This window comes from Oncorhynchus masou, chromosome 18 (genome assembly GCF_036934945.1).
Source record: "Oncorhynchus masou masou isolate Uvic2021 chromosome 18, UVic_Omas_1.1, whole genome shotgun sequence".
Classification (NCBI taxonomy): Eukaryota; Metazoa; Chordata; class Actinopteri; order Salmoniformes; family Salmonidae; genus Oncorhynchus; species Oncorhynchus masou.
In genome coordinates, this window is record NC_088229.1 from 21,807,349 (window position 1) to 21,831,476 (window position 24,128).

A 24,128-nucleotide genomic window follows, 5' to 3' on the forward strand; every position below is an offset into this window, starting at 1 on the left:
CAATCAATATACGGTCATTGATCAGAAGGAATTCAGGAGCCACACAAGAATCAACAATTTAAATAATTTTTCCAGTCAATTACACTGTAAATATTTATTTTTCTGCATCATAAATACTTTAAAACCAACAACTATTGTACAGCATTCTATACATTACAAAACATATCTTCATTGTGTCACAAAACCATCTAATTTTTCTCAACACAATAACACAGAGAGATGGAGTAAGAAAGTGCTTTGGTTCATCAAAGTGGATAGACCTTATAGTGCTTAGATAGCGGGAATGTCTAGTAATGCATGGCATAATGGCAGGCATCCAATGAAGGTAGTGACAAACAGCAGAACAAATGAGCTGTGACTGTATTTGGTCATGACATTCCTTTCTGGCTATCTGAGTTTCACAAATGGAAACAAATCATTGGTGCGTTTGTGATGTGATTTAGACCCTTATAAGCCATACAATTATAAAAGAGGAGAGGAAATGAAATGATAGTGCAGTTCTCCTCCCTCAGTGCATTGCATTTTTACAAGCAAGAGAAAATACATCCGTTTTGAACGACATTGATTGTGCTATACCTGACACACTTCTGATAAGATTGAGGGAATTTCTAATCCTAAATCTTGGCATCCCATACCTGTATGCATGTATTAATGCCTATACATTTTCAGCTACCCATTCTATTTCTGTAGCTGTGGTAATAAAGGACGAACATTCTTACAGTCACCATGAAATGACAGGTTTGGACACAAATATATCTGATAAAAGTGTGTATTATTCGGGACTAGTCAGAAGGAACACTGGTGTACCGGTATACACAAACATATATTCATAAATAACTCAAATCAACTGTAATCTAGCCCTGAGGAATAACACTAAAGTGCATCTACATTCTTATTGCCATTGAGAGGATGGGGTCTTCGGTTAGATATTTCCATTCCCCTGAGGTTGCTGACAGCTGTGTGGTCAGGTGACAGAGCGCCTCTCTCCTCTCTAGTCAGAGACTGTCACAGTATGCAGGGCTGTAGCTCGGCTCATTAGCTCCAGACCAAGTTGGGCTCTACTGGAACCCAGTCTGCTGTTGGCTGGCATCCTTCGGAGGAAGCTGGCTGGGGTCATACACAAAGGGACTTGCTGGATAGGAGAAAGAGACATAAAAAACTGATTTGTCATGTCTAATAGTTACTGCTGTGTGGTGGTTTTTCAGATGTTTTTCAGTCTATAGATAGTCTTTCTCTAAACATTACTTACGGTTCTGAAACTGCTGTGCTGTGTATCTGGTCAGAAGGATTCCAAAGCCCTCGATCAGGGCCAGTAGGATGCCCCCCATCATAGCTGACCCCATCATAGCCAAGGGCCCACCTGAGAAGAGCGCAAAGCCAAATGTCAAGCCCTGGAGGTAATCTGACTTTGTTGGGTCGGTGGGGCAAAATGGTCACGCGGGGGGTGGGGATGTGCTCACAGATGAGGGTCTAGAAAAAAAGATGAAATATACCAAATTTAAATTATTGTCAAATAAATGTTTGCTTCAACACTCACTGCGTGCAGCCAGGACTGCCCCAGTCATCGCTCCACTAGTTATAGAGTTCCAGGGATCCTCTTTCCCTCGAATATGGACCAGACCACAGTCGATCGTTGAGAAAAGTCCACCCCACACAGCAAAGCTACCTACAGGAACATCACACAAACTGTTAGTGAGAAATAAACAAACAGTGATGATGGGGTTTGTACTTTGTGCTGTACGAGAGAGAACTCCTGTAGAGACAGTGACCCTTACCGCCGATCTGTGGAGCTCTTATTCTCACAGCATTGGCACTACCTTTTAGTCTGTGCTGAAAGCCCTGTGCAGAGATGGAAAAAAGGGTTGAATCACTGTGCTGATATTGATCTTTAAAATATATTTGATATGCTCAGAGAAAGTATTTTAAACTGACCACAGGAGCGTTCCGAAAGCCCTTGATTGACTGGAATACCCCTCCGCCAATTGTCCCCATGGTGAATGCACCACCACAATCATCTACTATTCTCCAGGGACTGAGAAGTGTGTGTAAAAGACATGGGTAATTGAACCACAATACTGACAGATTCAATAGAAATCCTTTGTCTATCTATTCATAAATGTGTAGGCTTATTACTGATTTAAACTATATATACACACACACTACCATAATATTTAAATAGCTAATATTATTATTCGGATACTAATTAAAAACCATTAACAAACATTTTACAAAGACCATTTATAAAAAGGCTAGTTTAAAGAGCAACTGAATGCACCGATTCAGCCTGTGTTTTTGTGTTGCTCATTACGAAAAACGAGATTTGAGTCTTAAGGGTGTTGCTAATGTTTGTCTCCCATGAGATACCATAGGAACAAAGCTAGTATCACTTACTCAAAATAGTCTGAAGGAATCTAAGATAACTCAAGAAAATCTGAAATTACTTTTTAGTTTTTTTCTTATAAGGTTTTATTCACGCAATTTTACATCTACCTAAAGTGTTTGCTGCAGCATTTCTCTTGTAAAAACATGCACCTTGTTGTCTTAAGCAAACCAAGTCCGATCTACTGAGCTGCTGGGCAGGTCTGTGTGTCCTGCAATATGTATTGGATACAGTGCAATCACCGCAGCTGTATATATCCCGTATTGGTGGGCTTTATAGAAAATAAATAAAACAACCCTAAAGTAAGTCCAGACGAACTCTTGTACGCAACATTTTATAAAACTCACCGTTGAAAGACACTGACTTCACGACCAAAATGTATAAGCCCAGGGTCGTTACAATACTTACACTTTGTCAATTTTTGGCACTGGAATAAACGTTTGACCATATGTCGTTTTCAACGAGAGAAGTTGGTTCTCGATTTCAATTCTCATTTAAAGCAATGAGTTAAATAAAGGTTCAATAAAAATTAAAAAGGACAAGTAAGCACCAGATTTCTCTTAAGGTTACTGCTAGCTAATTCAACCATCATTTTTGTAATGACTAAGGCATAACCATATGGTGAAGCATACTCTTTAACCATGTATGAGAGATCGGACCAATATTGAAAACGGTTTACTTAATTCTCAGCCTAATCTGAAATGTACTTTACCAAGGTTCACGGGCATATTCCTCCATGTTTGTTGTTGCTGTTCGGGCTGGGTGACGACACATTTCTGAGACGAAGGAATTGGGTTGGTTCACGTACGTCAATTTCGCCAGTCTGAAGCGATGCTGCGTAGGTGGCTCGTTTGCAATTTTGCATTGTTTCTGGTAGACTGGCAGCCAAAAAACTGGATAGAGCCATAGCTGCAAAAATCAGGGGACTGCGTTTCTATATTTCCCGACTTCAAAATAGAAATGCAGATACAGCAGGCATGTTAGCACGTGAACCTCCCCACAAATAATGACATAATCATAGTGCCTTTGTGCTGTTTCTATTATCACGGAGGGGGCTAGCTAGCTAGATTTCACTCCACATCTGAAATTAAGTAGCCAATGACAATTTTGGCTGCAGGTAACTATAAACCGGTGCTTTTAGTTGTATTTACATTTGATTACATTAACGTTTCCCTTAAATTACGGCTAATTTGGATTGTCTGGAAACGTTAGTTTGCTGGCCACAATGCTAATACTTAGACGCGAATCTAGCCAACTAATGTATTTGGGCAATGACTATGTGAGTGAGGCTAGTTATAAGCATTAATTTTCTCTTAGGATGCCTTTGTTCCCGACGTTACTGGCTCCCCCAACCAAAATAGGGATTCTTAAGTACTCAGATGAAGGTATGGCAACAAACTGGTCCAAACAATCACATTTATACTCACTGAAAACATTAACTAGCTATCTGTCATATACCAGCACTACTTGTCTAAAATGTGGAGATCATTGCTGAGGACGACGACGACAACAATGTAGATTATGAGGCCACTGCCCGTGAGAATTTACCACCCAACTGGTACAAAGTAATTGACCCTATTTGCTAAACACTCTTTCAGATTCTCTACTAAATCTGTAAATTGTACAAAACCCATTGGGTATGGCTACTGGACAGCAGCTATGATGGAGTGATTTATTTTTGCTCGTAGAATAAGATTCCATGTATTTTGTATCCTCAGTGATCTGCCATACTACTGGAATGTGGAATCTGACCTGGTTGCCTGGCTGTCCCCAACCGACTCCACATCTATGATAACCAAAGCTGCCAAGATGTTGAGGGGTAAGAAGAGTCCTAGCATGACCACCCAGTAGGAGACCATTATGTATTCAGACTCAATATTTAGGATGGATTTGATTGACATTCATTAACCCCATTATTCTGTTTTTCTGTTGGAGAGGACAGAGAGGGAGCGAGAACCGGAAATGGAAAGAGGAAGGAATGATGGGAGGGAGAGAGACGGATGCAGAGAAGAGAAGACACTGCCCCTTATAGCAAGAACAAGTGAGGAGGTAAAGATTCATAACCTTCCTCCAGAAGGACATTGTTTCTTGCTCAAAACAAATATTGCAAGCATAAACAAACGTAATGAATTGTATACACTTGCTAACAGATCTCTGTAAACTCTTTCAGGGAGGAAGGATGAGATGGACACAATGGATCCCAGTTCCTATTCCGATGCTCCCAGGTATGGCCACTGACCCAACCAGGTCATTCATCACCACTCTTTTCCCCCTGCTGTGTATGTATCTAAGATTTATTTCCCTTCCCATATGGGCAATTGGTCCACAGGCTTGCCCAAGCACAATGAGGCGAAGACTGGGGCAGACGCCACGGCATCAGGGCCTTTGTTCCAGCAGCGTCCGTACCCCAGCCCTGGAGCTGTACTCAGGGCCAACGCTGCCAATAAAAAGCCCCCCAGTGATTGACGACGACTGATCACAGGGCTTCAAACTCGGAGGGAAACACAGAACTGTGGGCTCCTTGTCTGATACGTTTGGATGAAGTCTCAAATTCACATTCTATTCTCAATCCATACACAGCATGGAATGTGAGACTCCTGACGAAGCTTATCTGGTGAGTCAAAAACAAGTTGTCATGTGCTGCAGTACATGTATAAATATTACTTGGATTTATTTTTGTATTGCTTGAATGTTACCTGCAGGCTACTTTTGTTTTCAATGATCATCAGATGAGTGGCATTTCTAAATAAATTACTAAGTTTTGACTTGAACTGGCTTTTTTCCTTTGGAGAGAGGCTGTGTGCAATGCAATTGCAGGAAACATAAAAATGGCATAATTTGGAATATTGTAGTTTGGCCAACATGATTTTGCCATTAGTGTTATTGCCACATTTCTTGAGTAGGGACAACGCACAATAAAATGGGCTTTGCTTTTGACATGATTTTATTAAAAAAGGTACAATATGACAAGTTACTCAGTGTACATACAGAGAAGCTTGCATTTTATGACAAAGTGTCAAATGTAGACATTACATATCCACTAAGAGGACGTTGGGGCATGTTGACATCAGTGTTTTAGTGGAGGGTAAACACCGTTTACACACTTGTGCATGAGCGTTCACCCACCTAACATGGGGAAATGTATTGAAGGTACAGGGAACGTTACTTCACACACTATTTTTTTTACCACTGCATCACTGGTTGAGCTGGTAAGACCAGAGGGGGTCAGTGATCTCCCCCTCCTACATAATGGCAGATGGAGTCATAGTCCAGGGTGAAGACTTTCTCCTCATATCTGTCCAGCTGCACCATGGCTCTGCTTCGGTCTCTGTCCCTCTGGAGGATACGGCCCACCTGAAACACCACGTAATTGACAACGAACCCTTTAAAATATGTACTTAAACATTCCCAATTTTGTAGCCCTTCAATCCAATCAGTAATGAAAGCTATGAAACAGAAGTCCGCATGGATATTTTACAGGCAAAATTATTACGATGAGCCAGCCAACTCATCCACTCACCTGCCCTCTGTGTTCACCGAGTACAACCATGATGTCGTCCGAGTCGCTCTTTGGCACAATGGTCTCTAGCATTGTCTGTTTAACATCTATGTTAAAAAGACAAGGGCATCAGAGTAAAAAAAGAATAATAGATGAGTAGAGGGAATACCATTTAAAAGCATATGGGTTGGAGTGAGTAGAATGTAATTCAGCAGTAAACCAAAGACTCATGAACTCACCATCTAAGAATCTGCCTTCCTCAGTACGACACACACAGATGTTTGGCGTCAAGACATCCTCTATTCGCATCTTCAAGAAACAAACATTGGATATTAAACTGATTCTAATGATCAACAACAGAACTGTTGTGGGCTGTAAAGTGTCAATAGGCAATGAGTTGCAATGATGTGTACTAGTGCCCCTTGTGTGAGTACCTTTGAATTGTAGTATCTTCCCCCTTTGAAAGCTTTATCTACAAAGCGAACTTTCAGGTCTCTCTGGAGCCAGGGAGATGAAGCAGGGGGTAGTTTTGCCATAGGCTTCTCTCTGAGGAGAGAAGGAAAAGGTGATACGTGAAGATCAAGAAAATATTACATTATAAATCTGAAGCAATCTACCCATACCTTTTCGGGCAACCTGACCAAATTCACATAGAAATGTGAGTTATAGATCTTTCATTAATAGAAAGCAAATCTAAGAAGTGGTAGATATGTTCTATTTCTATGCTTTCCAGGCTTAAGTTTAGTTTTCACATACTTTCAGTTTTGTTACACCAGTTTCAAACAGCTGAAAGTACAATATTTTTGGTTTAATGAAAATACATTTCACAGTGGTATAGATGGTACAATGACTCTCTACACAATCTATTGCTTGTTTTGTCAAACTGAAATTAGGAAAACTATTAGAATTTTAGCATCCAGGAAATGGCAGAGCGATTTCTGCATATTTAACAAATTAAATGGGTTGAGTAAATAAAATATTTGTATTTCTATGAACGAGTAGTATATTCCAAAATAAACTAATCCAAGTCATATACGTTATCCTCTTGTATTTATTATAAATATTACACTTCCAATATCAAATATTTTCAGGATTCTCCACCTGTCCTGACTTGAATCACGATGTTTCCTTTTTCTTTGGTCCTTCCCTCCATCTTTCTTCCTCTCATCTTCATTATTCCTTTCTTTCTCCTTCTCTTCCAGTCTCTGCCGTTCCTTCTCTTTCTCCTTTTCTTTTTGGGCCCTGCTTAGGCGACCTGTTTTGAAGAAAAGATAGTATTACAGGGGACTCCATTAAACAGTTGCATAAGCATTATCAATTAGTCTCATCTGCATCATCGATAATAATAGTGCTGATACACATTTACCTGTTCAGCAATAACAAATAAGCCACAGAAGAGCAGTAAAATTAGCCTGTGCAAAAACACATCAGTACCAGTATTATTTGACTGGCATTCCTGATGTGTGAAACTCCCTCCACTTTTGGAACAGGTCTGTCTGATTACTGATAATAGAAGCAGTAACAGCATGGCTGTTTTTGGTTTAAATGGATATGGATAATAATATTAGAAATAATGGAAAGAAAATTTCCATGACTCCCTGTTTGCCCAATTTGTCCAGTATTTTACTGAGAACAGGTTCAATGTCATTTCATAGAGCATTCACAAAACGAAAATGATGTCAGCAGACAGACTTACTGAGGTCTTTGCAGTTTTTGTCATATTCTGTGCGGTCAACCAGTTTCAGTGCATATTGACTGATTGTCACCGTCTTGCTACCAATTGCGAGCTTGACCATTACTCGTGCATTGTCCGGATCAACCCCTTCGATCTGTAACAAGAATGGTACGGTAATGGGAGGGGTGTGAGAAGGAGGGCGAGACAAAACAGTCAATCCCTGTGAAAATGCACAAGTAGAGGAGCAATAACATTTTTAGCAAAGTTAAGCTAATTGTCTTGCTCTTTTTAAATAAGTCATCAAACTAGAACAACAACTATGACACAGAATATTGCATACTAGACAGTGGTATACCACAATGTCATGGTCTCAGGAGATTGCTGTTGCTTTCTGTGATTTCAGACACTCCAGACACAAAGTCAGATATCTCACCTTCCCGTAAAGGTCCTTGTGTGCTCCAGACTCAACCAGCACATGGCCTCCAGGCCCCAGGACGAGGGTCTCCTCCTTCCGCTCATCGCCTGGCTTGGGGGGCCTCCGGGGCCCACTGGGCTCCAGGTCTCTTATGGAAGAGCGATCAGCTCCTAGACCAAGACCCTTAGGCCTCAGTTGGTGCTCGATAGGCTTCACATCTCTACAGAAAGAAAGAGAAAAATAATACTGATGCAATAAGCATGGACACTATTGACATGAGAAATAAAGCAGACCGAGAAACCTGGTTCTAAAAAGGCATTAACAACTATTTATAATAACAAATAAATAAAACACACACACACAACCAGTCAAAAGATTAGACAATTACTCATTCCAGGGTTTCTCTTTATTTTGACTATTTTCTACATTGTAGATTAATAGTGAAGACATCCAAACTATGAAATAACACAAATGGAATCATATAGTAACCAAAAAAAGTGTTAAACAAATCAAAATATATTGTACATTTGAGAATCTTCAAAGTAGCCACCCTTTGCCTTGATGACAGCATTGCACACTCTTGGCATTCTTTCAACCAGCTTCATGAGGTCGTCACCTGGAATGCATTTCAATTAACAGGTGTGCTTGTTAAAAGTTAATTTGTGGAATTTCTTTCCTTCTTAATGAATTTGAGCCAAGGTAGAGGTGGTATACAGAAGATAGCCCTATTTGTTAAAAGACAAAGTCCATATTATGGCAAAAACAGCTTAAATTAGCACAGAGAAACGACAGTCCATCATTACTTTAAGACATGAAGGTCATTCAATCCGGAAAATGTCAAGAACTTTGAAAGTTTCTACAAGTGCAGTTGCAAAAATGATCAAGCGCTATGATGAAACTGGCTCTCATGAGGACCGCCACAGGAAAGGAAGACCAAGAATTACCTCCTCTGCAAAGGATAAGTTCATTAGAGTTAACTGCACCTCAGATTGCAGCCCAAATAAATACTACAGAGTTCAAGTAAGACACATCTCAACATCAACTGTTCAGGGAGACTGCGTAAATCAGGCCTTCTTGGTAGAATTTCTGCAAAGAAACCACTACTAAATGACACCAATAAGAAGAAGAGACTTGCTTGGGCCAAGAATCACGAGCAATGGACATTAGACCGGTGGAAATCTGTCCTTTGGTTAGAGGAGTCAAAATGTTAGATTTTTGGTTCCAACCGCCATGTCTTTGTGAGACACAGTGTAGGTGAACGGATGATCTCTGCATGTGTGGTTCCCACCGTGAAGCCTGGAGGAGTTGGTGTGATGGCATGGGGGTGCTTTGGTGGTGACACTGTCTGTCTGTGATTTATTTACAATTCAAGGCACACAACCAGCATGGCCACCACAGCATTCTGCAGTAATACGCCATCCCATCTGGTTTGCACTTAGTGGGACTATCATGTGTTTTTCAACAGAACAAACAAAGAACACACCTCCAGGAAGGGTAAGGGCTATTTGATCAAGAAGGAGAGTGATGGTGCTGCATCAGATGACCTGGCTTCCACAATCACACGATCTCAACCCAACTCAGATGGTTTGGGATGAGTTGGACAGCAGAGTGAAGGAGAAGCAGCCAACAAGTGCTCAGCATATGTGGGAACTCCTTCAAGACTGTTGGAAAAGCATTCCAGGTGAAGCTGGTTGAGAGGATACCAAGAGTGTGCAAAGCTGTCATCAAGGCAAAGGGTGGCTACTTTGAAGAATCTCAAATATAAATTATTTGGATTTGTTTAACACTTTTTTGGTTACTACATGATTCCACTTGTGTTATTTCATAGTTGTGATGTCTTCACTATTATTCTACAATGTATAAAATGGTCAAAATAAAGAAAAACCCTGGAATGAGTAGGTGTCCAAACTTTTGACTGGTACTGTTTTTTTTATTGTTAACTCCACATTGTTAGAAAATGACCTATAAGTAAGCATTTCCCTGATAAACAACTGGTGTAGACTACGAAGCACGAGACAAATACAATTTTATTTGAAGACTGACCAAGAGAGAGAATACTCACTGTTTGAAGGTCCGTCCAATTCCCTCTCCTGCCTTCCAGCCCATCCCCTTCAGCATGGCTAACCCGTACGCCTCCACAGGAACACTGTCATAGTCTGCCTCTGTGGACTGAACATACAGCAACTGATCAGAAACACATTAGTCTTGATTCAAGGTCGACCGATTATGATTTTTCAACCCCAATACCGATTATTGGAGGACCAAAAAAGCCGATACCGATTAATCGGCTGATTATTTATTGATTTGTAATAATGACAATTACAACAATACTGAATGAAGACCTATTTTAACTTAATATAATACATCAATAAAATACATTTAGCCTCAAGTAAATAATGAAACATGTTCAATTTGGTTTAAATAATGCAAAAACAAAGTTTTGGAGAAGAAAGTAAGAGTGCAATATGTAAGAAAGCTAACGTTTCAGTTCCTTGCTCAGAACATGAGAACATATGAAAGCTGGCGGTTCCTTTTAACATGAGTCTTCAATATTCCCAGGTAAGAAGTTTTAGGTTGTAGTTATTATAGGAATTATAGGACTATTTCCCTCTATACCACTCGTATTTCATTAACCTTTGACTATTAGATGTTCTTATAGGCACTTTATTATTGCCAGTGTAACAGTATAGCTTCCGTCCCTCTCCTCGTTCCTCCCTGGGCTCGAACCAGCTACACAACGACAACAGCCACCATTGAAGCAGCATTACCTATGCAGAGCAAGGGGAACAACTACTAGAAGGCTCCGAGCGAGTGACGTTTGAAACGCTATTAACGTGCGCTAACTAGCTAGCCATTTCACTTCGGTTACACCAGCCTCATCTCGGGAGTTGATAGGCTTGAAGTCATAAACAGCACAATCCTTTTGATGCACAACGAAGAGCTGCTGGCAAAATGCAAAGAAAGTGCTGTTTGAATGAATGTTTACCGGCCTGCTTCTTCCTACCACCGCTCAGTCAGATACTTAGATACTTGTATGCTCAGTCAGATTATATGCAATGCAGGACACGCTAGATAATATCTAGTAATATAATCAACCATGTGTAGTTAACTAGTGATTATGATTGATTGTTTTTTATAAGATAAGTGGAATGCTAGCTAGCAGCTTACCTTGGCTTACTGCATTCGTGTAACAGGCAGTCTCCTTGTGGAGTGCAACGAGAGAGAGGCATGTCGTTATTGCGTTGGACTAGTTAACTGTAATGTTGCAAGATTGGTTCCCCCGAGCTGACAAGGTGAAAATCTGTCGTTCTGCCCCTGAACAAGGCTGTTAACCCACCGTTCCTCGGCCGTAATTGAAAATAAGAATGTGTTCTTAACTGACTTGCCTAGTTAAATAAAGGTATAAAAAATATATATATATAGAAATAAATAAAAACATCGGCACCCAAAAATACCAATTTCCGATTGTTATGAAAACTTGAAATCGGGCCTAATTAATCAGCCATTCAGATTAAGCGGTCGACCTCTAGTCTTGATGCAGTCCCAGAAAGGGAGAACATTTAAAATCACTCTTTGCACACCCACTGGTACAGTCTAAGGCTCTGTACATCTGATTGTCATTTGTGTCAGCCTGCCAGACAGTGCTTCCATAGACTGATCAATTCTTGTGTACATCCGGACTCCATACACAATAAAAGTTGATGCCAATGTTTTTCTTACACAATCCTTTGGCTCAAGGCTCACAGACTCAGCCAGTCCAGGTTGACTGATGTCACCAACCACATCACAGCAGACCACAGCAGTGTAGAGAGATGCTGCTGCTATTAATGTGTGTACTCTCTGTCCCAGTGGCCATGCTCATCACTAGCTCCCTTGTGGGCTCTGTCTGCTCTAGGAGAAGCTGGGATCACTCGAATGGGGGGAGAAGCATGAAAGTGACCCAGAGGTGGAATGAGCCAACCCCTTCCGCATTTCTACAGTCAAGACAGTTGTAAGACGACAGTGATGAGAGGGCAGTGGGAGGGGTGATGAGGAAGAGATGCACAAAGGAAGATGACTGTTGGTCTCTAGGGAGAGGGAGGGTGAGCAAGTGTCATCTCGTTCTTAAGACGCTGTCAGATCTGAAGTGTGTAAATATCCTGCGGTCAGCACTTTCACACAGTCTATGGCTTCAGTCCCAGTTAAACTGGTCAGTCCACATCCCGCTGTCATCGTACACACTCTGTTGACCTGACTTACACACACTCTTGGTAATCCACCTCGCTCTTATTCACTCACCCTTATCATAACTTTCCATCTCTGTTTATGAATCAACTTCTCTCTCACGAACTGAACCAATTTTCAAACTCCCTCTGAAAACGTTGCCTTCCCTAATTCGATTTCAAACATAACATTCGCCGTGAAAACACATTGAAGTTACTTTACAGCCCAATGAGAAAAGACCCAAGACCCAGACAACAAGAATCAGGCAGTCACAGACAAGGTTTCTCTGACCTTTAACCCATACTTACAGATTCTGGTCGCAGGTCCACCTTGATGTGGTCTCCATCCTCAAACCCCTGTGGAGCCTGGTTCTGCATCAGCAGGGGGATGGTGAGGTTGGGGTCTGCCTGGTCCCCATTTTTCCACTGGTCAAGCTGCCTCTGGGATTCTGAAAGATAGATGTAATGTTGAAAGAGTGCTAAAAAACTATATACCCTGTGGATTCACAACATTAGGATCATTTCTCAGAGGCTTTTCTCACTGAAGTAGTAACTGAAGCTGACAAACACAAACCTTCAATAATTTCTTTGACAGCCTGTGATTCCACTGAGTCCTGCTCCTGAGAGGGGGGTTGTGTTTTGGCTTTAACCCTTCCTCCATCACCCTGCCCCTGGACCAGGCCAGCTTTGTTTTCCTGCCTGCTGCACCAGCGGTTCCTTTGGATGAGTGGAATGATCAGCTCCTTCGGCTTCTCCACAGGCTTGGTACTTTGACAGACAAAACAGACAGGTAGAAAGCATTTACTAACTAGACAACAATTAGCTATACAAGGGCTATGTCCCAATTTTTTCTCCTTTCCCCTAGTGTGTGCCCTTGTTCACTTTCCTTCACTGATCCAGATTTGTGGGAAGTAGGGAACGATTGTACAGACTTTATGAGAAAGGAGATATTATTAGGACGCACCCCCAGTCTCTCGTGGACAGGCGTCACATCGAGAAGCTGGCCAGCGCTCACATGGGAAAACTGGGCTATGAGATTGCTAGCTCGTATGCAAGGCTAACAGCCAGCAGACCACACCAGGCGGGGGGGGCAGGAGAGTAAAGAGCGGCTACTGAGGGGCCTTCATATTGGGAGGAATGATGGATGACGAGATGAGGCAGAAAGAAGGCCGCTAGGTACAAACCTAATTACATGCAACACAAACCAAGTACTTTGTCCTGCTTTGCTCTCCAGAGCAGAGCGCCGCTGAAAGGAGTGATAGCTGGGGTGGGGTTGATTGCTGAGGTGGATTGACTGAAGTTGAGGATCCCCGGTGTCTGTGATGCACGCCGTTTGTGCAATGCAGACCAGGTGGTGAGCGCGAGACTGAGGAGACCGTGTCCTGAGTTTTGATGCATTGTGTTCAATGGATAAAGTCATGCTAAGGTACTGTATATAAATTATCCTGTGAGAACATTTGTTTCCAAACCCACTATGGTGTTTCAAGTTTATGGTCATGTTGCAGCAATATGTACAGTACCAGTCAAAAGTTACAACAAACCGACTCATTCTTTATTTGTACTATTTTCTACATTGTAGAATAATAATGAAGACATCAAAACTATGAAATAACGTACAAAAGTTTGGGTTGACTTAGAAATGTCCTTGTTTTTTAAAGAAAAGCAAATGTTTGGTCCATTAAAATAACATAAAATTGATCAGAAATACAGTGTAGACAATGTTAATGTTGTAAATGACTATTGTAGCTGGAAACAGCAGATTTTTATGGAATATCTACATAGGTGTACAGGGGCCCAATATCAGCAACCATCACTCCTGTGTTCCAATGGCACGTTGTGTTAGCTAATCCAAGTTCATAATTTTAAAAGGCTAATTGATCATTAGAAAACCTGTTTGCAATTATGTTACCACACCTGAAAACTGCCTTTCTGATTAAAGAAGCAATAAAACTGGCCTTCTTTAGACTAGTTGAGTTCCTGGAGCGTTAGCATTTGTGGGTTCGATTACAGGCTCAAAATGGCCAGAAACAAAGATCTTTTTTCTGAAACTCGTCAGTCTATTTTTGTTCTGAGAAATTAAGGCTATTCCATGCGAGAAATTGCCAAGAAACTGAAGATCTCATACAACACTGTGTACTCCTCCCTCCACAGAACAGCACAAACTGTCTCTAATCAGAATAGAAAGAGGAGCGGGAGGTCCTGGTGCACAACTGAGCAAGAGGACAGGTATATTAGTGTCTAGTTGGAGAAACAACTGGCAACATCATTAAAGAGTACCTGCAAAACACCAGTTTCAGCATCAACAATGAAGAGGGGACTCCGGGATGCTGGCCTGGACAGCGGACCTCTGCCGAGAAGGCCAGCATACCGGAATCGCCTCTTCACTGTTGACATTGAGACTGGTGTTTTGCAGGTACTATTTATTGAGGCTGGCAGTTGGGACTCCCAATCACGGCCAGGTGTGATACAGCATGGATTCGAACCAGGGACTGATGCAGTGCCTTAGACCGCTGCGCCACACGGGAGCCCAAATGGGGGGATAGTGGTATATATTTAGGGTTAGACGGAGGTGCAACTTATCCACCCCCATTTCCCATTTTTTGAACAAAATGTTCAATTCACTTTCCGAACTGTCAAAGGCAGTAATACGCAACAACGCGTCTCGTCTGCCGGAAAACCACACGGAGAAGATCGCACCAGGTTCAAACAAGTGTAGCTAATACATAGCTAACAAACTAATACATGAAGGGGCAGTAACATGTTTATTCAACACAGACTAATAAAGTTATTAGCTAACTAGGCAACAATAGGTACCTAATGGAACTGTATTAAGACACCAACGTTAGAAGCTAGATTTCTTACCTTAGCAATTCTTTCCCATCGACTCCTGTTAAATAATCTCGCTCATCTGCATCTATATCTTCATCCCGACTAGATTTAAATTTACTTAAAGTTTTGCTAAAACCAAAAGATACAGCCCCTGCTTTTCTATCTCCTTGCTGTTGAACACTAGATGTTGAAGTATCAACATTACTGCTGTATTGTTCATGTCGCGACGACGCCATGTTTGCAATGTACGAGAGGAGACGAGAGCTTTGGGCAATATAGTTTTATATGCACCGACAGCGACTTGATGGATCCGTGAAGACACTACATTTCCCAAAATGCAATCCCAAAATACAATCGGCTAATGCCTTCGTTATAGGGAATATTATTATAGGCGGGTTTATTGCACATGCCAACAGTTTTTTTGTTGTTGTTGGCTGTAGTCTATTTTTCCTTTCATATATGTTGTATTTTATATTATAATAAACTCGAACGATTTTATGTCCAACCTGAGTTAATCCAATGAAAGTTCTGTGTATGGTCCGTTACTTCAACAACAGCGTACTGTGTACTCATGTCAAAGTAGCCTAATGCTGAAAGACGAGCGCATCAGACAAACGAAATAGTGTATAATACTGTACACCACTTTCTCTAGGGGCGGTTCTTTGCCCCCGTTTTCCTCCCCTCCATGCCCCACATCCCTTGGTGCTCATTTGCTTCAACGCGGTTTCTTTCTCAGCTTTTTGTGACCGAGAACATTATGCCAAACATAGCATGCAATTTTGACTTGTTCAATTGCCTCGAGCCATGGGTATCGCCCTCTGTCATCTGCAATTCCGTAACACCTCTGTCCAGATATAACCAATTTCGTCGCCGTGTCTTTTCTTTACATTAATGGTCTCAACTACAGTGTAAAAATCGTTTGAAAGTCTATAACCACACTGATATATCAAAAGAAGATCAAAAGCTAAGGAATATGCCTAAAAGAAAGCAGGATATTATGAAGGTGAGCGTCAGTGCCTGGACCGGGTTCGTGTGTTAGCTTATCAATGTTGTATCCCTTAACAAATAAGTAATATCTCACTGTACACCTACGTCAATTCAACGTCTATTTCACGTTGGTTCAATGTAAATTTCATAGGAATTACGTGGAACCAACATTGATTCAACCAGTGTGTGCCCAATGGGATAGCCCCATAATAAATTAAAACACCTATGCCATGTATCCATTCTCATAATTAACAATAGCCCGGTGTATAGCCTACCAGCCCAGGCTCTTAATTTAGAGTAAACCTGTCAGATGTTTTGCCTGTTTTTTTTTCGTCTGTCAGATCATCGCGGGTCTCGTGCTCAGCTGTAGAGCATCCTCGTTGTTCATGACACACAAGTCTCCACTACAGTGTCCAAATACTCTATCTGGCGTGCACATTGGGTCCGAGTGTCTGCAGAAACTGTCGATAACAGCTGTCAATAAACGCGCGTTAATCCGATTTCAAATAGCTTGTATTGAATTAATTTAGAATAGAAAACTATTTGGCATTTATTTTGTAACATTCCATTCAGTGACCGTTGGGGTCAAGTGTCGTTTTGGTCGGGTCAATGTATATAGACGCGTTTAAACGGCTCCTCTATGAACGGCTAAATTGCTTGAAAAGGATGTGTGTATGTCAGCGCCATGGCAGGTCAGTATTTTTACCTAAATATTACGTATTGTGAGAGTGTGGGCTCGTGAGACAGAATAAGGGAGGGGAGATCTTATTGATAAAGGTGTCAGTTGACTGGTCAAAGTTGACCCGTAGGCTGTAGTTTTTAATTTTGTTTAGGTACTTTAATGTTTTGTTATTACACTATAGTCAGAATGTGATTTTTTTCACCATAAAGTACTTATTAGGCATAGCCTAATTATTTTCTAAGAAGTAAGTGTTATTTGTGTTTCTATAATTAAGACAGTCTCTTCATGCTAAGAAATATAATTTCATTTTATTGTTGGATTCTGTGTTATACTCAAACAAAAAAAATCAAAGGTAATAATGACAAAAGTGTATTATAAGTTTGTCTACTGTAACAGTAGAGCATATGTTCAATGAGTGTTTACATAGATACAGCGTTGACATATTTCATGCCTACAACATCTATTGTGCTTGACAAACAGCTTGTATGTTGTTGAGGAAGTGATGTGTGCAGATGTCCTTTGTGTTATTGTGTGTGCATCACTGTCAATTGGTGTGTAGGGTGTGTCCCTGCTTGTGAGAGCCTGACTCCACACTGAGCATTGCTCTGGGTTCTAGGAGCAGTCAAGGTTATAGTGGTATTATGAATCATTAATTAAGTCCAAGAGAACCAGAGACATGTGGCGCTATCCCAGACACTTGTGCTTTGAGAACACTGTCCCCCCACCTTGACAAACACTGTATCCCAGAAAGACCTGATCTTTCCCTCATCTTCTCAAACCCCCAAGTTTACCCATTTTTTAAATTTGAATCATTTAGCAGACACTCTTATCGAGAGCAACCTACAGTAGTGAGTGCATACATTTTCATTTGTACTGGTCCCCCATGGGAATCAAACCCATAACCCTAGCATTGCAAGTCACATGCTCTACCATCTCTACCATCTGAGCTATACAGGACCACAGGTTTTGAGTGTTGACTTTTCAGGATCTTGTTTGTGGAATCAATCAATCAATCAATCAATCAATCAATCAATCAAATGTATTTATAAAGCCCTTTTTACATTATCTAATGTCACAAAGTTCTGTACAGAAACCTAGACCAAAACCCCAAACAGCAAGCAATGCAGATGTTGAAGGTCGGTGGTTAGGAAAAACTCACTAGAAAGGCTGGAACCTAGGAAGAAACCTAGAGAGGAACCAGGCTCTGAGGGGTGGCCAGTTCTCTTCTAGCGGTGCCAGGTGGAGATTATAACAGAACATGGCCAAGATGTTCAAACATTCATAGATGACCAGCAGGGTCAGATAATAATAAGCACAGTGGTGGTGGAGGGTGCAACAGGTCAGCCCCTCAGGAGTAAATGTCAGTGGGCTTTTCATAGCTGGTCATTCAGTGTTAGAGACAGCAGGTGCGGTAGAGAGAGTCCAAAACAGCAGGTCAGGGACAGGTAGCACGTCCAGTGAACAGGTCAGGGTTCCATAGCCGCAGGCAGAACAGTTAAAACTGGAGCAGCAGCATGACCAGGTGGACTGGAGACAGCAAGGAGTCATCAGGCCAGGAAGTCCTGAGGCATGGTCTTAGGGTTCAGGTCCCCTGATAGAAGAGAGAATAGAGTAAGAGAGAGATAGAGAGAGAGAAGGAGAAAGAGAAAGAGAAAGAGAGAAAAATAGAGAGAGAGAATTAGAGGGACCATACATAAATTCACACAGGACACCGGATAAGACAGGAGAAATACTCCAGATATAACAGACTGACCCTAGCCCCCCGACACATAAACTATTGCAGCATAAATACTGGAGGCTGAGACAGGAGTGGTCAGGAGACACTGTGGCCCTGTTCAGCGATACCCCCAGACAGGGCCAAACAGGCAGGATATAACCCCACCCACTTTGCCAAAGCACAGCCCCCACACCACAAGAGGGATATCTTCAGCCACCAACCTACTACCCTGAGACAAGGCGAAGTATAGCCCACAAAGATCTCCCCCACAGCATGAACCCGAGGGGGGCTCCAACCCATACAATAAGATTACGTCACTGACTCAACCCACTCAAGTGACGCACCCCTCCTAGGAACGGCATGGAAGAGCACCAGTAAGCCAGTGACTCAGCCCCCGTAATAGGGTTAGGCAGAGAAACCCTCTGGAGAGAGGGGAACCGGCCAGGCAGAGACAGCAGGGGTGGTTCGTCGCTCCAGTGCCTTTCCGTTCACCTTCACACCCCAGGACCAGACTACACTCAATCATAGGACCTACTGAAGAGGTGAGTCTTCAGTAAAGACTTAAAGGTTGAGACCGAGTTTGCGTCTCTCACACGGAGAGGCAGACCATTCCATAAAAATGGAGCTCTATAGGAGAAAGCCCTGCCTCCAGCTGTTTGCATAGAAATTATAGGGACAATTAGTAGGCCTGCGTCTTGTGACCGTAGTGTACATGTAGGTATGTACTGCAGGACCTTATCTCCTTCTGTTTCCCCTCCGTTTCTATCCATTCTTTCACACAGTCTTAACCAGCTGTCATTAACCTGAAATATCTTTGGCTGTTTGCCAGACGTTTTCATTTATCCACTAACATTTATCCATTAACTAGCTAATAACGGAAAAGCAGATTAAGTGGGAAGTGACATGCTCTTGTGTAGTATTAGTGTATGTCACCAGGAAGTTGTTGATTCTGTAATGATGTGCATGTTGTGCCTTTTACACTCATGCATTTTCATGACAGGGGTTTAAGGTGTGGTTAAGGAGGAGGAGGCTGCAGAGGGAAGATGTGCGTCAGTTTACCCTTGACAGGGCAGGGCTACACAGACACTCCCCCAAATCTGTGGACCGAACCTCTGCTTTCTGTTACTGCATTGGAATTCTGTAGCTGTAGCACTCAATGTCTATTGTCTCAAGTATAGCACGTCTGGCCGTACAATGTGATAGACATACAGTACTTTGATTAGATAAATGTTTGCTAAGTGTGCAGATGTAAAAGAAATTATACTCAAATTGGCGGACAAATTAATTTAATGACATATCAGCTTGTGAAATAACAATTGCACAGCAATAATTTTGGAAATGTCAATAAGGCCCTGAAAAGGCCCTGGTGGTGGTATCCTTGTGATCAGGTGATGCAGGGAGAGATGCGGTAGCAGTGGAGGAAGGGTCACCTTCACCCATCCCTACTGAATCAGCACAATCCCACACACCCACACACTAGAGACTCATATATATGCACTCTCTCTCTCTCTCTCTCTCTCTCTCTCTCTCTCTCTCACACACACACACGCACACATACACACTCACCAACTACCGATCGGTTTCGCCTTAAGTTACCGTACTGTGACCTTGCAAAACACAGAACCACACCTCTCCTCCTCCTCTTTATCAGTTAATTTCTTCATCAGAAAAACAGCCAGTCCTTCCTTTATTTCCTGGTCTTCTCTCTTTAAAAAAAACCCTGTTCATTTCTCCTTTTATCCCATTTTCTTTCATTCTCTCTCTCCATCTAAAAGTGAGCTATCTGCCTGGTGATGAGGGCTCATCGTTGACCTCACTGAGGAGTGATATGCTTCCCAGCAGACTTTTAAGGAATCTGTTGTTGCATTCTTCTTCCTATGAGTACTGGACGGCTAAATAACACGGTCACTTGCCCCATGCCTTACTGTGTTCATTTGAGGTTCAACTGAACGTTCCCTACTTCACTCCTTAGGGAGCCCCCTTTACTGAGACTGCCATCTATAGACAGACAGGTGTTGTATTTGTCAGTATGTTTTCATTTTGCGTCTATCCTCAGATCTCTCATTCTGTACTCTGTGTTAGTCCCTAAGCACCATTGTGAGAGGAGTACAAAAGGACGCCATGAATATACTAGAGGCACACACTACTCTAAATTCATGGATGAGAAGAGAACATCTCTGATTGAGGGTATTGAATGGAATATCTATCAGTTAGATGGGTTTACAAACAAATTCATCTTACATTGGGGTTGGGTGTGTGCCTGTGTGTGCGGTTGTGTGTGCATGCTAGTGTGCGTTTGAGACAGAGGGAGTTATTTTATGTTTTTCATGCCACAGGCATTTAATCTTTTATTTTTAAATCTGCCACTGCTGTCTGTTTTGTGTTGAACACTCCTGTGCCCTAGATTTAATAGTGAGTGAGCACCCCATGTTGTTGCACAGCTAGTTTAAGTAAATATTTCGCAGGTGGGGTCAAAAGAAAGACGCTGATCCAGATGAACATTGAACCCTAGGAGAAACCCTAATTTGCATTTCCTGTCTGTTAAAGAGAGTATGGTCTTCCTGTATCCATTTTATTAGTTACAATGCATTTAAGGTTTTTGGTTATGGTTGGCTGACCTCCAACACAGACAAGCCACAGGAGGATGGTGTAAGATTAGGAGCAGAGGACTACAGGTTAGAATGAATGAAGGAAAGGGCTTAGTGCAGTAGTAGGGGTAGATGTTGTGACTGCAGCTTAAATACTTGTACAGAGATACTTAAATAGTTTTAATGCTTATAAATGTGTGCAAATAGTTAAAAATGGAATCTCCTACCACCAGCACTTGAAAAAGTGTTTTGTCTTAGTTTCTCTTCTTTACATGGTCTGATGTAGCTATACATCACTTTGACATAGGTGAAGGATGACCGATAGATTGACATTATAAGCAATGAGATACTCATCAAACCAGACAGTCTCTTCACCATGAAGACATTGTAATATTGCTACAGAGGTGATACTGGGTGAGATACCGGATGAGATACCGAGTGAGATAACGGATGAGATACCGAGTAAAATATCGGATGAGATACCGAGTGAGGTACCGGGTGAGATACCGGGTGAGTTACTGGGTGAGATACCTGGTGAGTTACTGGGTGAGATACAGAGTGAGATACCGAGTGAGATACCGGGTGAGATACCTGGTGTGTTACTGGGTGAGATACCTGGTGAGTTACTGGGTGAGATACCGAGTGAGATACCGAGTGAGATACCTGATGAGATACCGGGTGAGATACCTGGTGTGTTACTGGGTGAGATACAGAGTGAGATACCGAGTGAGATGCCGGGTGAGATGCCGGGTGAGATACAGAATGAGATAATGGGTGAGATACCTGGTGAGTTACTGGGTGAGATACAGAGTGAGATACTTGGTGAGATACAGAGTGAGATACCGGGTGAGATACCGGGTGAGATACTTGGTGAGATACCGGGTGAGATACAGAGTGAGATACTGGGTGAGATACTGGGTGAGATACCAGGTAAGATAGTAGGAAGCACGAGGCTACTGTATCAGTACTGAGATTGGTTATCAACACAGGCAATTGAGATAGCCTATTGCCTATGAGTTGTGTCTGGACCAATGGCTTTATAATGTTCACTTAGTGTACAAAACATTAGGAACATCTTCCTAAATTTGAATTGCAAACCCTTTTGCCCTCAGAACAGACTCAATTTGTCGGGGCATGGACTCTACAAAGTGTCTGAAGTGTTCCACAGGGATGCTGGCCCATGTTGACTCCAATACTTCCCATAGTTGTGTCAAGTTGGCTGGTAGTAGATCTCAACTCCAAATATCTTGTTTCATCTCATCCCACAGATGCTCAATTGGATTGAGAGCTGGTGACTGGGTAGGCCACTACAGTAAGCTGAATTCACCGTCATGTTCGTGGAACCAGCGATTTCACCGATTTCGAACACTGTCCTGCCGTTGGCTGGATATCTTTTGGTTGGTGGATCATTCTTGATACACAGGAAACTGTTGAGCGTGAAAAACCCAGCAGCATTGCAGTTTTTGACACACTCAAACCAGTGGACCTAGCATCTGGCATCTACCAACATACCCCCACATAGCCCATTCAAAGGCACTTAAACAATTTGTCTTCCCCATTCACCCTCTGAGTGGCACACATACATAATCCATGTCTCAATTGTCTCAAGGCTTAAAAATCATTCTGTAATCTGTCTCCTACCCTTCATCTACACTGATTGAAGTGGATTTAACAGGTTACATCAATAACGGTTCATAGCTTTCAAGTGAACCTGTTCAGTCTGTCATTGAAAGAGCAAATGTTCCTAATGTTTTGTACACTCAGTGTATATAGCATGTGATGATCCAACTGATATGTGTCTAAATGCTCTCTCCCCCTCGTTTTCCCCAGTCCTGTCCTGATAAATCTGCAAAGCAACACAGTTTTTCTATTTTCTAATGCCCTGCATGAGCTGCTTAGCTGTGGTATTCAATTAGCCAATGTCTTAATTGAAGTGATTTGTTTCCACCATTTTCTTGAAGGTCTTTGAAAATGTTATGGCCTCCAATCAAATACAGTGTCTCATATCCTTTGTTCTTTCTTTTAACTTGACATTGAATTATTGAACTGAACTCAAGGCCTCAACTGAAACAGTGTTCTCTTTAGTTGGGAACTTGTGTTGTAGATAAGTCTAGCCTAAACTGAAAGAAGCGCCAGGATAATGCTTGGTTCTTAGGGTCTTCCCAGTATGCAGTTTCTCTCTGTTTTAGGTACTGTTTGGTGGCATTTGTAGTACAACAAAAGGGTCAGGTGGGTGATATGTGAGCTTATGTGTGTGATATGTGAGTGTTTGGGTGGTTTTGGTTTGATATCAGTATTCAGTGCAAGAAAACAAGCATGTTGTATGTTCCTCAGGATTAAAAAGCACATACTGTGCATTTAGAAGGTATTCAGACCCTTTGACTTTTTCCACATTTTGTTACGTTACAGCCTTATTCTAAAATTGATTAAATCATTTTTCCCCTCATCAATCAACACACAATACCCTATAACGATAAAGCAAAAACCTTTTTATTTTTTTGTTATTTTTTTTGTTAACATTTTAGCAAATCTATTACCAAATTTAAAAAAACAAAATATCTTATTTACTTAAGTATTCAGACCCTTTGCTATGAGACTCAAATTTGAGTTCAGGTGGATCCATCCTGTTTCCATTGATCATCCTTGAGATGTTTCTACAACTTGATTGGAGTCCACCTGTGGTAAATTCAATTTATTGGACATGATGTGGAAAGGCACACACCTGTCTATCGAGGTCTCACAGTTGACAGTGCATGTCAGAGCAAAAACCAAGCAATGAGGTCAAAGGAAGTTGAGCTCCGAGACAGGATTTTGTCGAGGCACAGATTTGGGGAAGCATACCAAAATAATTCTGCAGCATTGAAGGTCCAGAAGAACGCAGTGGCCTCCATAATTCTAAAATGAAAGAAGTTTAGAACCACCAAGACTCTTCCTAGAGCTGGCCGCCTGGCCAAACTGAGCAATCGGGGGAGAAGGGCCTTGGTCAGGGAGGTGACCAAGGACCCAATGGTCACTCTGACAGAGCTCCAGAGTTCCTCTGTGGAGAAGGGAGAACCTTCCAGAAGGACAACTATCTCAGCAGCACTCCAACAATCAAGCCTTAATGGTAGAGTGGACAGACGGAAGCCACTCCTCAGTAAAAGGCACATGACAG

At 41.9% G+C, this 24,128-nt stretch overlaps 2 protein-coding genes and 2 pseudogenes across 2 annotated transcripts; 2 read left to right on the forward strand and 2 right to left on the reverse strand.

Annotated features, from left to right (window-relative positions):
• Window positions 1-79: 79 nt before the first annotated feature.
• On the reverse strand, window positions 80-3,194 carry LOC135504216 (mitochondrial import inner membrane translocase subunit Tim17-B-like). Its single transcript, XM_064922571.1, has 6 exons — window positions 3,093-3,194; window positions 1,933-2,032; window positions 1,776-1,839; window positions 1,538-1,666; window positions 1,250-1,360; window positions 80-1,132 (listed from the first exon to the last, which is right to left on the reverse strand). Exons 1-6 carry the CDS (start codon window positions 3,152-3,154, stop codon window positions 1,059-1,061), a joined length of 540 nt encoding a protein of 179 aa, XP_064778643.1. The 5' UTR covers window positions 3,155-3,194; the 3' UTR covers window positions 80-1,058.
• A 565-nt stretch (window positions 3,195-3,759) lies between these two features.
• LOC135559328 (polyglutamine-binding protein 1-like) lies at window positions 3,760-5,151 on the forward strand (annotated as a pseudogene).
• A 155-nt stretch (window positions 5,152-5,306) lies between these two features.
• LOC135504215 (G-patch domain and KOW motifs-containing protein-like) lies at window positions 5,307-15,262 on the reverse strand. Its single transcript, XM_064922570.1, has 11 exons — window positions 15,034-15,262; window positions 12,746-12,939; window positions 12,481-12,620; window positions 10,032-10,138; window positions 7,988-8,189; window positions 7,576-7,708; window positions 6,981-7,134; window positions 6,314-6,425; window positions 6,119-6,188; window positions 5,901-5,986; window positions 5,307-5,734 (listed from the first exon to the last, which is right to left on the reverse strand). Exons 1-11 carry the CDS (start codon window positions 15,234-15,236, stop codon window positions 5,606-5,608), a joined length of 1,530 nt encoding a protein of 509 aa, XP_064778642.1. The 5' UTR covers window positions 15,237-15,262; the 3' UTR covers window positions 5,307-5,605.
• A 1,334-nt stretch (window positions 15,263-16,596) lies between these two features.
• Window positions 16,597-24,128, forward strand: part of LOC135504219 (membrane-associated guanylate kinase, WW and PDZ domain-containing protein 2-like) — a 63,098-nt pseudogene continuing 55,566 nt past the window's right edge.